Genomic DNA, 13,419 nt, shown 5'->3' with positions numbered 1-13,419 from the left:
TATTTTAAAGAGACCACTGCCTATTCTCATGTGATTTGACATTTTCAAGTTAAAACAAATATTTTAATGTGTTCTTTAAAAATCAAATTTTTTTGTTAATGAGAATATTAATTTTTCTGGATGACTGTTGTTTGCATATGTGTGTGTAGTTTGAAGCTGCTAGGATGTTCTTGATTGTAAATGTCACATCTTTTTTTTTATTCCTTGTCCAGGGCATTTTGCCTTGCACCTAAGACCTTGACTTCCTGTGTGGTAGCCTGTCATTTTACAATGACACAGATAGACACCACAAAGTACACTTCAAAGGCTGCCAACAACAGTATTTGATTCCTTTCTGTGTGTTAGAACGTAGTTTCATCCTGAAATATTATAAACATACATAGCACGTGACACATTTACATTGAATTTTTAATTTTTTAATGATATATTTATTTTTATTTCATGTGAATTGGTATTTGCCTGCAAGTTTAAGGGTGTCAGATACCCTGGAAATGGAGCTATACACAGTTGTGAACTGCCATGAGAGTGCTGGGAATTGAACCCAGGTCCTCTGGAAGAGCAGCTTGTGCTCTTAACCACTGAGCCATCTGTCCAGCCCTGAAGTTTTAATTTTGCAAAAGGTTTTCATTCTATTTCATATTTTTTCAACAGCCCTGGAGGACAAAGCAGGGCAGTGGCAGCCTTTTATAGAAGCTTCCAGAAAAGGAAGAACTGCCCTTGCTCTGCAGGCCCAGGCCTGAGTGGGGCAGATGTAGTCAGAGCCATGTCTCCTAGGAACAATAGTTTTACATGTTCTCCCAGATTGCCTTGGCCAGGTCCTGCTTCTACACTAGCTTCCTGACTTACCTAACCTATGGGCTATGAAGCCTTCTGTTTAAAAAGTAGGCTGAAAACATTTCATTAGGATGCTTGTGACTATATGTGTTGATGATGTTCTTGGGTTTTGCATGGGATTCTGCAGGTCAGTGCCTGGGGAAGCACCTCAGGGAATGATTCCTTTACAAGTTCCATTTTGAATGAGAAGGAATCAGTCTGTTTCATACCTGTTGACATATAAAAGCCTGACAGTAAAATGTGTGGGCACCCCTCCCCCCAAGCTCAGGGCATAGGGTGGGAGCTCTTAAGTCTGAAAGGTTATAGTTTGATCTGACAGTTTCATCATTTTGTGTTTGTTTCTTATGAGTCTGTTGTCTGTGTTAGTATCTGACAGTGAACCCTGGGGGTTTTAGGAAACAAGGATTTACCAAAAGAATCAGGACTGTTTGGAGGTGAAAGAGCTTTGTAATTGTAGAAAAACTGTCTGGTCACAGAAAGTCTTCATTACCATAGTACTATGTCATTAAAAATGTATGCCTGTACAAATATTGCTCTGAAATAAAGCACATTCTTAATTTAAAAAGTTTTTCAAAGGAAGCTAACAGGCATGCTTGACCTTGTTAGCATTAATCATAGTGAGTAATATTAGGGAGTCACATGCTTTTTCAACATTCTGTATGTACAGTGCTGAGTAGAATAAACACCATTACTGCTAAAGTGAAGTCAGTGGTACCTTCTATCCAGTGTAACAGTTTGATGTTGGACATGGCTGTATAAACCACCACTCATGGCTTATGGGAGTTATCACCTACATTGAAATTCACACCTAGTATGGCTTGAGAGTCACTTGATGGTTATGATTTACAACCATGAGATACTAGTGACCCTTTTTCCCCTACACATGCAACATCCTAGTACTAATAGTTTAAGATTCTTTACATACACATGCTTCAGTTTGTAACTCATTATGAAAGTACCACTTCTTTTTAGTCAAGTTCGAGTTTGTCATCTTGTTCTTGTGAAGATTGACTTTTCCTTGTAAGGAGTAAAAGTTTAGGCTCAGATTGCTGTTAATAAACAGATTTTTTGGAATTAACTGAGTAAGAATTATGCTAATAATCCTTTAAAAGTAGGTTATTTTATTTTACTTGTATTGCTTTGAAACAGAGCCTTGCTTGCAGGTTAGCCTCAAACCCAGTTCCTCCTGCATTAACCTTCTGAGTGCTGGTAATACAGGCCTGGACCACTATTCCCAGTGTTAGGTTCAGAAAGGAGTTGATTGGAAAGTGGCAGTGGTTTCTGTCTTAATTTGTTTTGTGCTGCTCTGATAAAGTTCCACAGCCAGGGTAGAGTACAAAAACTTATTGTGAAGGTCAAGAAGGCCATTGAAGAGCTGTAAATATCTGGTGAGGGGATTCTTGATCTATTATAACATGCTGGAAAGTATTACAGATCAAGACAGAGCCAGAGATGGAAGCTGTGGCCTCAAACCCTTTTAGGACCTGTATTCATCCTTTCACACGGCCAGAGCTGCCACAGTCTGGACATCCCATTAAGCCCCGTGTCTCTATACAGTACGTGCATTTGGGAGCCATCCCTACTCCAAATAAAGAACCCTACCCTGCATACCCACAGATTTTCCAACCACCAACATTTCCCTCAGAGTGAGACATTTGTTATTATTACTAAACCTGCCTCCAAGGGCTGTTATCACCTAACAATCATAGTTTGTGTTAGCTTATTCTTGGTATATATTCTAATAAGTATTTTAAAAATGTTTTGTTCTGAGACGGTCTGTATAGCCTGACTGCCCTGAAACTTGCTAGATTAACCAGGCTGGATTTGAATGTATAGAGATCTTCTTGCTACTGCTCCTTCAGTGCCGGGATTAAAGACATGTGCCACCCAACTCAGCATATAACTTAAAATTTTAAACAAGGCCAACAAGATGCATCATTGGGTGAAGGTGCTGCCACCAAGCCCGATGACGTGAATTCCATCACTGAACTCACATGGTGGCAGGAGAAAACTGACTTCTTAAATTGCCCTCTGACTTTACATGCATACACACACAAATAAATGTAATTAAAACAAAACAACAACAACAACAAAAAATACGTTTACCACAAACTATAATAGTATGGACAATACAGAAAAAGCTTACCAAAAATTAAAATTCACTTAAACTTCCAGCACACAGGCATCTCTATGAACACTTTCAACTACATTTAAAATTTACTAAGTTAATAAGGAATTATTTTGGTCAGAGTCTCATGTAGTGCAGGCTGTCCTTTCTCTGCCTAATGCCTCTGCTCTCCTTGTCTCTCACACTGGTGCCTGCTCCTGCACCTTGTATAGGAATGTAGTATTCTTGTTTCCTACCAATGTACCAGGGGCTTGTCTGCCAAGTACTTGGTGTATGCCATTTTTTCTGTGGCTGCTCATAATTCTGTTTGCATGCCATCCATGATTTACCTTCTTTTGGACATTTAAACAGTTGTAATCTTTTGCTGAGTATGTAAACTCACTGTACATGCAATGTACTGACTTGTCTGATACTTTCCTTAAGATACATTCCTAGAATTGTAAATGTTAAATCAAAAGTTATGTAAACTTCTGTAAGTTTTTGGTCAGTTTTGCCCCAAAGCCCTTAGAAAGATTGTAATGATTTGTATAACCAGCAAGAGTATGCTTTTTTTTCTAGGCCTTTGAAACCAAGTATTGTTATCTTTTTAATTGCCTTAAAAAAATCTGTCCTTTTAAGTGAGCAATCACCACTTCTATTTGTGGTTTGAACATCTTGGCAATAAATTTGAGTCTAGAGGACAGAGAGGGGAGAAGTAGAAGAGCCTCTGCATAGTGCAAAGATTTCATACAGTTGTTTAAAGGAGCAAACCCCCCTTTTAATGAGCTAGCAGCATTGTGAGTAAAATAAGTGTTAGTGTGTGAGTTTGATAGTGCTTGCTGTGTCCTTGTAATTGGATGTCATTTGGAGCAATGGCAGCCCGTTCCAGTGTCCTTTCTTGTAATTGGATGTCACTTGGAAGCTGCCAGCAGATTCTGCAGAGCCTGTTTTCAGAAAGTGCTAGTCATGTTCACTGCTGTTCTCTAGCTGTAGAATGCTGTCAGGGCAGCTGTAGGAAAGGCTGTCTTTAGATCTAGCCTACACCCTGTATTTTAAAGCTTGAAGACTAAGAAGCATCTTTATAGTTTTAAACTTGGTGGCACATGAAGATGTTATGAAATCGAAGTTTCAGTTCATGAGGAAAGTTTTATTGGTACACAGCCACATTCATGTGTCTCCTGTCTGTGGAGTTGAACAGTGGCAACAGGCTGTATGACCTGTAAGGCCAAAAATACTTTTAAAAAAAGTATGGGTGTTTTGTTTACATGTGTGTCTGTCTGTGCACCATGTGTGCGCAGTGTCTGCAGAGGCCAGAGAGGATATCAGATCTTCTGGAAAAGGAATTAGACAGTTGTGAGCCACTATGTGGGTGCTAGGAATTGAACCTGGGTCCTCTGGAAGAGCAGTTGATGTTCTTTATGGAGCCATCTTTCCTGTACTCCCAAATACATTCACTTTACTTATTATAGAAAGTTTCCTGTGTCTTGACTAGGGGGCACCCCCCCCCACCCGCAGAGGAGTGTATGTGGAGCTGTCTGATGTTTCAGGTTTACTGTGAGTGGGTTATAGCAGTGTGCAAAACTTGGTATTCCAACTGGAGAAATGGTTGTCGTAGTAACAGCAGAGCCAATCATCTGCTGTTTTAGGAGTTTCAGTATAGATGAGGGTTTTGAAGTATGGAGGATTAAATCTTTTCAAACAGGTTAACTATTACATAGATTAGCAGCTTGGTATAGCCCCACCCTCCTTGGAAGTTCATTTAATGTCTCTTTGTCAAGCCTTTTCTATGTGTTTTTCAGCATTGATCTTGGCATAGAAACATGTACTATAAACTTCTGGCCTTGTTGCATGAAGGTTATTGGTCTGGAGTACAAGACTCATGTAGATGATGAGTCTGGATTCTCGGGAGCTTGCTTGAGGCCCTCAAGCTGTTACATCTGGAGTCAGGACCAAATTAAGCATCTAGGTTGCTGTCAGTACTCTTCCTATAGCAAAAGCCACAGACAGAACATTTTGTGATGTAGACCCTTGATAACAAAGACAGGTTATCTAAAGTACAGAAAGGTTTGTTTTGGCTCACAGTTCTATCTGTGACCATCCAAAATTGAGTGGTCATGCAGCTTGGGCCTCTGGTGACAGTGGCATATCCTCGCTGTAGCACATGTAGAAGCCAAAGTTTTCTATATCAGACTGAAGCAGAAACAGAGGGCTAGGCAGGTCCCTATAGTCCCTTCTGAGGGCATGGTGCCAATGGCCTAAGGACCTTCCACCAGGCCCCACATCTCAAAGGTCCATTACTTCTCAGTAGCACCCTGTAGAGGACCGTGCACCCAGACCACAGCACCCTCTTGCAAGTCTGTGCAGAAAGCATAGAACTGCACACCAGGAAAAGTTGGATGCCACTTCTAGGAGTTTATGGAATTCTTACCCATGGTCATGGGTAGAAATTCTGATTTAAGAACCAGAATAATTATTTTTCTTACCTACTAGAATTTGATTAGGGACTTGCTGCGAAGCAGTTTATATTTTTTAGAGCATCTGTTGTTGGAGGATTTCCCACAAACATTTATATAGTTATAGATCTGAGACCTACTCCCAGTAATTTCAAAAGAGGGTCATAAGCATGCTCAAGAGATGGGCAGTGGCTGGACTTTGAGTGCCTGAGAAGCCAAGATCTTCACATTTTACATTTGTATTTTAGAATTTCCAGTACAAAAAGCTGACATCTAGGAATTGTCCTCTGAGGAGTGGGCCTTTTCTGTTAAGATGTGCAAGCACTGGTTAGACCTTTTTTCTCTATTGTAGAATGTTTAGAACATGTTAGAAGCCCTTGAGCTTCTAGAGTAATCTGAGGAGTGGGGTAGTGAATGATACATTTTGTCTGTACCTCCCAGAAAGTTACTTCTGCAGGGCAGCAGTCTGCTTGTCCATAATGAGGCCTGCAGGCATCCAGCTCTGGTAACTAAAGTACAACTAGGGGCTGAACATGTCACAAAGATGGGATATTTTCATGAGTAGTATTAGTAAAAATCCTTTAAGACTTGTGATGATACATTTATTACCTTTTCATACCAAAGTGAGATTACCTTTCTCTTTTTTGTCTTCATAACTTTGTAGGTTCAATGATATTTATAAAATTAGTTGCTAGAGATGATTCTAACTCAGTGATATTATTTGAGCCTGAACAGTGAAGAAAAACATTTGATCTTATAGAGGATAAAAACATTTTTAAAAATTGTAGCTGTGTATAAGTGTAGAACAGTTTAGATCAGTGGTTCTCAACCTTCCTATTGCTGCTACCCTTTAATACAGTTCCTCATGTTGTGGTGACCCCCAACCATAAAATTATTTCATTGATACTTCGTAATTGTAATTTTGCTACTGTGATGAATCATAATATCTTTGTTTTTTGATGGTCATAGGCAACCCCTGTGAAAGGGTCATTTCACCCCCAGAGGGGTCTTGGCCCACAGGTTGAGAATTGCTGGTTTAGATCATCATGCTGAAGTTTAACAACAAATCCTCTGGGAAGATACAGCGGTATGGAAAGGAGCCTCCCACAATGTAGGCAGGCTGGGGCTGCTGATGTGGGAACCTGGTTTCCAGGAGAGGTTCTGTCTTTGTTGTGAAGTGTTAGAAACGCTCGGTACCTACACTGTAGGGAACTCTAGACAATAGCCCAGGGACGTGGTTTTGTCACTGTAGGCTGTAATGTTAGAGAGCTGGTTTAATCAAGTATCATATTCAAACTTGATATGAGAGTTGACCCAGCATGAGATTTCTTCATTGCCTTGTTTCAGTTCCGGTCAGTGATGTCTGTGGTAATTTGCTGTTTGATTTTGTTATTGGGTTAGGATGTTGTAGGTGAACAGTTGAGAGTTTGAATGATGCTATGCTTCATAAAGTTAATGCAAGTTTTGTTTTAAACTTTCAAAGTTAACCAATATGCTTACAGAATAATAAGTAAATGATTAAGGGAAGATATAATGTGGCTTGTTCTTTGCAAATTCTTTTTTTTAAATGGCATAGAGATGTGACTTTGAGTGTGTTACATTCCAATGGGCATGAGTACTGCATTTGAATTTAGATGATTTTAAAACTATTTTAATCAAATGACTGGATTAAATAGAATTGAAATTAAGTTACAGGACATTTATGCTGTGCCTGAAGAAGAATTAGCACGCAGTCTGTTCAGTGAGAAACAGGAATGGCTTCTACAACCCTAACTAGAGGAGTCAGGAGGGGGAAGAAAGCTGTGTCCTTTCATTTAGTGCTGCTAGAGGGGACACTTGGGGCAGCCCGCTGGATAAGCACTTTACCATGAGTTACACCCCAGCCAACAGAAGGAGGATTACAAAGAGGGATCTTAGTTAAGGCTCTCCTTCCCTGCTCCCTGTCTCTTATCTGTTTCATTTGGATGTAAGGGAGATATGAGAAGATCAAGGTTGAGTCCTGGCTGTATTTTTAGTGGCTTGGTTATTGTACTAAAATTGCCCATCTGCTGTTTCTTTATTTATAAAAAGGACTTAATAACATTTCATAGGGACTGGAGAGATGGTTCAGTGGTTAGGAGCATATATTGCTGTTGCAGAGGACTTAGACCCTGTTCCATTAACTCCAGCTCCAGGGGACCTGACATTTTCTAGCTTCTTTGGGCACCAGCACTCATGTGCACACCCACACCTTCCTCATAAACACAAACACATAACACATATATAAAAAATTTTAAATATCAAAGACATAATATTTATAGATTATTCTGTAGACCCTTATAAAGATTGAACAAAAATAGTTTGGAGGGTACCCAGCCTACCCAGAGTTGGCACACAGTGCTTTTCTCCAGTCCTCTTCTCTAGTTGAAGGATGAAGGCTGGCAGTCAGCTTGTTCTGGCACCCCAGCTGGGTAGAAGGGCTGCTTTATGGATTGCATCAAGATAAAGACTGATGCAGGTGAGCCTTTGGAATCAGGTGAGTCAACTATTTCTTGGTCATTATGGAGATATTGGAAATAGACTTCTTCAGTGTCTCTGTTGGGTTTGAGCTAGGGAAGGAGGGTCGCCTGCCTTGTGACTGATGGAGGAAGTGATCCTAGTTGGTTGTCACTGGCTTCCCACTACCCTTGTCTGATGATGGGTGGCACTGTTGTAGCTTAGCAAATAGTAGTTAAGCAAAATTTTATTTCATTATTAGAGATATTTGTGTCAGTCACTGAGTTTAATGTGATTAGAAGTAGATGTTTGACTAGCAAACATGGGAATTGTATCAAATCATATTCTCATCTTAGTTCCCCACTAATAAACTAAAGCTCAATAAAAAAAGAACACTACACTTTTTTTTTTAATTTTTATGTTTTTTAAGACAGGGTGTGGTGATATTGTGTTCCCCCAAAACATTGTGCACCCTTATAAACTTATCTGGGGTCAAAGAACAGAACAGCCACTAGATACAGAGGCCAGAAAATGGTGGCACACACACCTTTAATCCCAGCATTCTGAAGGCAGAGATCCATCTGGATCTCTATGAGTTCAAGGCCACCCTGGAAACAGCCAGGCATGGTGACACACGCCTTTAATCCCAGGAAGTGATGGCAGAAAGCAGAAAGGTATGTAAGGCGTGAGGACCAGGAACTAGAGCTGGTTAAGCTTTTAGGCTTTTAGCAGCAGTTCATCTGAGATTCATTCTGGATGAGGACTCAGAGGCTTCCAGTCTGAGGAAACAGGATCAGCGGAGGAATTGGCAAGGTGAGGTAGCTGTGGCTTGTTCTGTTAATCTGATCTTCCAGTGTTCACCCCAATACCTGGCTCCAGGTTTGTTTTTATTAATAAGACTTTTTAAGATTCGTGCTACAGGTTTCATGGCTGGCCTGAAACTTATCATGTAGACCAGGTTGGCTGACAATTCACAGAGATCTATCTGGTTGCTTCCACATTCCAAATACTGAGTGCTGGGATTTAAAGGTGTGTGCCACCAAACTCAGCTTCTCAGTTTTTTTTTTTTCTTTAAGTGTAACAAAGTTGTGGTTTCCTTTAGCATCCAGCAGACCTTGGTACTTCATGCAGATGTAGACCTTCTTCATTTCCTCCACCCCGATCCCAGTGTAAATGACACACCAGTGGAGGAAAGGCAGAAAGTTTAGACAAGCCAAAGAAAAGAATACTGAATAATCCCATTTTCTCAGAGAAAACCATTAATGACATTTTCTTATGTTTAGTTTTAGATTATTTTCTCTTCATATATTCTTATGTTTAGGCTAAAAATAAATAGTTCATTCTTTCAGTAAGTGGCTTTGTTCACTCAGCAATGTATTTGTGTATGTATGGGTACACTACAGAGTGAGACCCTCTCTCAGAAAACAAAATAAAAAAAGCAAACAAAAGCCTCCCTTCCCCCAACAAATACACCCTTCTCAAATCCCCTCTGTTGTATTCATCTTTTTCTATGCAACTTTTTTCTTTATGAACATCATTGTGCCTTACAAGATGCCTAATTCCATTGAGATACAATGAGGTATGTGTAAATAAAGAACTCACTCAACTAGAACACTTTTTTTTTTATATAAAGGTTTATATTGACTCAAGATCCAGGAAGTTCCAGCAGAGCCTGAGTTGTTATTAAAGCAGATGGATAGTCAAGCTGCCACCTTCACCATCTATTTGGTGGGTTTTCCTGGTGCTGCTGCTGTCTCTGCAGTATTGATACCTGGTGATACTGCCAGTGTGTTGGTGGTGATCCAGTAGGACCCCAATGTCTACCAATATACATTAAAAATAAATAAATAAATAAAGAAAGAAAGAAAGAAAGAAAGGAAGGAAGGAAGGAAGAAAGAAAAAAAAGACTATCTCTGAGCCTGGGGGCAAAGGGACTAAGAATACCTGTGTGAGGTGGTGGACTAACCAGCAGATTGGCAATGTTCATGGATCACTGTGACTTCACTTTCCATATTTGATTGTGCGTACAAGTGGGACAATCATAGCTCTTAAACATTGGAAAGCAGCTTTTGTTGTTTTGTGTATTGTGTTTAACATTTTTTTGCCTCTTCATAACATACCATTTGAGAGGTGCTCTGTTTTGAAGAGGAGAGAGAGGGGAGAGAGAGAGAGAGAGAGAGAGAGAGAGAGACAGAGAGTGTGTGTGTGTGTGTGTGTGTGTGTCTACCCTTAGAAGAGCTGAAGGAGGCTGGGGTGCTGGTGGGAAGAGAAGAGCCTGTAGTCTTACCTAGGGTGATCAGGTAGTCAAGGAAACAGCCACAAATGGAGGTTAAACAGGCCTGGGCTTAAGACTGTCTTTCTTCCAGTCAAGTGCTTTAGAAAGGAAGGCTGTTCCACCTTCAAGCCCTGATTTCCACATGTGGAAGGGCAAAGTAGTAAATGAGGTCTGACACAGAGTGGGAGGCTTATGTAGTGTCCGTGTCTTGGAAGGTGAGAGTCAGACTTAGAGCCCAGGCTCAGGGGCCCAGGTTTGATTAGGAAATCAGCATCCCAACCATCAGCTGAGAGCAGGAGCTTTGATCTGAGGGAAAGTCACCCAACTAAAGGTGATTAATGTGGTGGGAGAGGAAAAAAAGGGGTGAGTGGAAGGAGTCAAGGTGTGTATGGGAAAGAGAGGCACACCCAGAATCCTTTCTTTCTTCCTAAAAAAAATGACTAGTTGTAGTTCTGGCTCAGTGTCTACTCAGGTGTTTTGCAGAATAAACATGTATATGAGCTCATATAAACTTCAAACTCCTTGCAGAGTCGATGAAGGCATGACTGGCTAAGTGATTATTGGCAGTATCACAGGGGAGGAACAAGCATGGATGATCAGGGAAGCTTCCTAAGAGAGTAGATCCTGTGTCCTGGGTTTTCTGCAGCATCCCAGAACTTCACAAACATGTTTTGAAGTGAAGCGATGGACCTCACTTCTCACACATGTGCTGGGTGGTGTAGGTGTTAAGGGACAGTGAGGTTTACAAAACCATTGTAGTTTGTCACACACATGGTGATTCACAACGTGTGCTCATTTGTGAAGTCCTATAAATCATGCTAGAAAGAAGACTTCGGAACTGTGTAGCCAAGCAGTACAGGCCTGGACTGGACTGGCAAAATACTTAGAAGGGCATTTTGCTAAGTCACATTTGAGAGCATGTAGTTGTAACCTGTTTTCATGTACAGGAAACATTTGTAGATCAAGCATATGAACTTCAATTTCTTATATTTGGGGGAGAAAACAAGCCTAAAGAATAAATACGATTTTATAGCTTCTGTTTCCTGCCTGTATTTTTTTGTATTGCTTCTTTATCTTGCTTCTCTGAAATGCTGTATGTAGAGTGCTTGTGAATAGTGAAAACAGCTGTTTGGAAAGTTGAAGATGAAACTATTTTTAGGCATCCCTGTCCTAATACAAGCTACTTCTTCTCTGTCCACAGGTGTACTACCCAAATCTGGGGTGGATGTGCATTGATGCCACTGATCCGGAGAAGGGCAACTGGTTGCGCTATGTGAACTGGGCCTGCTCAGGTGAAGAGCAGAATTTATTTCCACTGGAAATCAACAGAGCCATTTATTATAAAACATTAAAGGTAACAGTGTTGCTGTTAGTCTACTCCTGGCTACTTGGTGTGCATTCTCTAAATGCAGTCTAGTTGTGACTGACAAGAACAACTTCACAGACCTGGAATGGATTGTGTTTGAAGTGGTTCATCCATACTCCCAAGGCTCTGTGTTAAATACATGGTTGCTGAGGCTTTGCATGTGTCAGGGAGCTAGAGCAGGAAGATTGTGTTGAGTAATTACAGACTGTATCTTTCTTGATACTGTTGATTATCTATGGCAGCTGCTCCCCTCCTCTGGCACAGATACACTGGAACTGTCTGGCAGATTTATCCCACTGTGAGTAGCTATCAGTACCCTGGTGGTGCATGTTAACAGAAAGCACACTCATAGTGTTCGGTGTGCATGAAGCTTTGGATTAGCTTTCCCTTTCCTTCGCTTGTATTCAGGATAGAATTTGGGATATATTTCTTCTCCTGCCAAATACATCTTGGGGACATTAGTTGCAGAGATTAAGAAGACAGCCATACTCAGAGCTGTTGATGAGGCACTCACTGCACTCAGGATCTTACTACTAGGATGCTTTTCATGTTAGCATGTTTGGGTTGTGAGTAGAATTCTGTCTCCTCCTCTTGCTTTCACAGGTCATGTTTCTGTAGCAGACAGAGCTACATTCCATGCATGGAATGTTCTAGAATGGAATCTTGGGGCTGGAAAGAAAGATGGTGGTTGCTTCTTTTGGAAAAATACCTCTGTCCAAATTGCTGTAACAAACAAATAGCTCTTCATTCATTTGGTTCCATTATATATGTCACAGACTGGTGGACAAGTCTATAAAGTTTTTTTCTTTTTTTAAAATCTTTACAGAGTTGAAAATTATTGAGTATTTCAGGCAGTGTCCTCCTGAGTTAGGTGTGGTAGCATGTGACTGTTTAAATTTTCCTCCATTGTATTTTCCTGGCATTGCCACATAACTGAACTGCATGTGACTTGTTTATAGCTAATCTTGGCTTCTGGGTCCTGCAGGATTTGGAGGTTTCTGTTTTTGTTTTTGTTTTCATTTTCATACTTAGGCTGTCTAAAACCTTGTTTTTCATATCTTTCTACTGGATTGTAGTCACAGGCTGTTCTAGTAGCCCTGCGGCTTGGTTCCAAATGCCACTTAGGATTCATTCTGTTTCTCAAACACATCTCAAGCAGGAGACACATCTGGTTCTTTTGGGGAGACAGTGGCTGTGAGACAGGCAGTGTCAAGTAAAGATGGGGGCAGCTGTGTGGGGAGACTGAGGATGGAGGTAACTGTATAGGTTGAGTGTTCCTTAGTTGGACTGTTTAGTTTCACAGTGTTTTGTATTTTGAACATCTACATACACTTAGTTCTTGGGGATCTACACATCTAAATATAGAATCCACTTATGTCTCAGATACATCTGAGACAAGCAGACATACAGGGGCACTATTGATCCTGCTTTTGATTGTGGGGGTCATGTCACCACTCAACAGTTTTAAATTTTGGAGCATTTCAGGTTTCAGATTTTTGTATTGGTAGATGTTTAACCTATAACACTAATTCATACAGTTGCTGTAAACAGTAGACGAGCCAATATGTAGTGGATCAGTGCAGAGGATTAGTACCTACTCCAAGTGTGAACTAATGAGTGCACTGGCAGGGCATAAGTTCTGATCTCTGCATACCTGCAGTCCTGACCTCTGCTAGTTGTTCAGGTATGCGTGCAGCCTTTTGGGTCCCTCAAGAGTGTCACCTGTTTTCTCTAGGATTAAGCATTCTCTGAGGCAGCCTTTGTAAATGAATTACATGGGAATTTGTTGTAAGAAACCTTGAAAATGCTAAGGAGTACAGAAAAAAATTAAAAATATTATTTTTCTCTTTTGTAAGATAGTGTCTGTTAGTATGTAGCTCCACAGTATAGTAATATCTCAGTCACTGAC

The 13,419-nt window shown here is 40.5% G+C and overlaps 1 protein-coding gene across 1 annotated transcript in view; it reads left to right on the top strand.

Annotated features, from left to right (window-relative positions):
• Prdm2 (PR/SET domain 2) overlaps positions 1-13,419 on the top strand; it is a 111,314-nt gene that overhangs the window by 37,725 nt on the left and 60,170 nt on the right. Inside the window, exon 5 of the mRNA XM_028880663.2 lies at positions 11,346-11,498. Within this exon, the coding sequence (XP_028736496.1) occupies positions 11,346-11,498 (153 nt within the window). The remainder of the gene's footprint in view (positions 1-11,345; positions 11,499-13,419) is intronic.

The sequence above is a fragment of the Peromyscus leucopus genome, chromosome 2, assembly GCF_004664715.2.
Source record: "Peromyscus leucopus breed LL Stock chromosome 2, UCI_PerLeu_2.1, whole genome shotgun sequence".
NCBI lineage: Eukaryota > Metazoa > Chordata > Mammalia > Rodentia > Cricetidae > Peromyscus > Peromyscus leucopus.
Note: the sequence above shows the minus strand (reverse complement) of the source record. Positions and strands in the feature narration are given on the sequence as shown.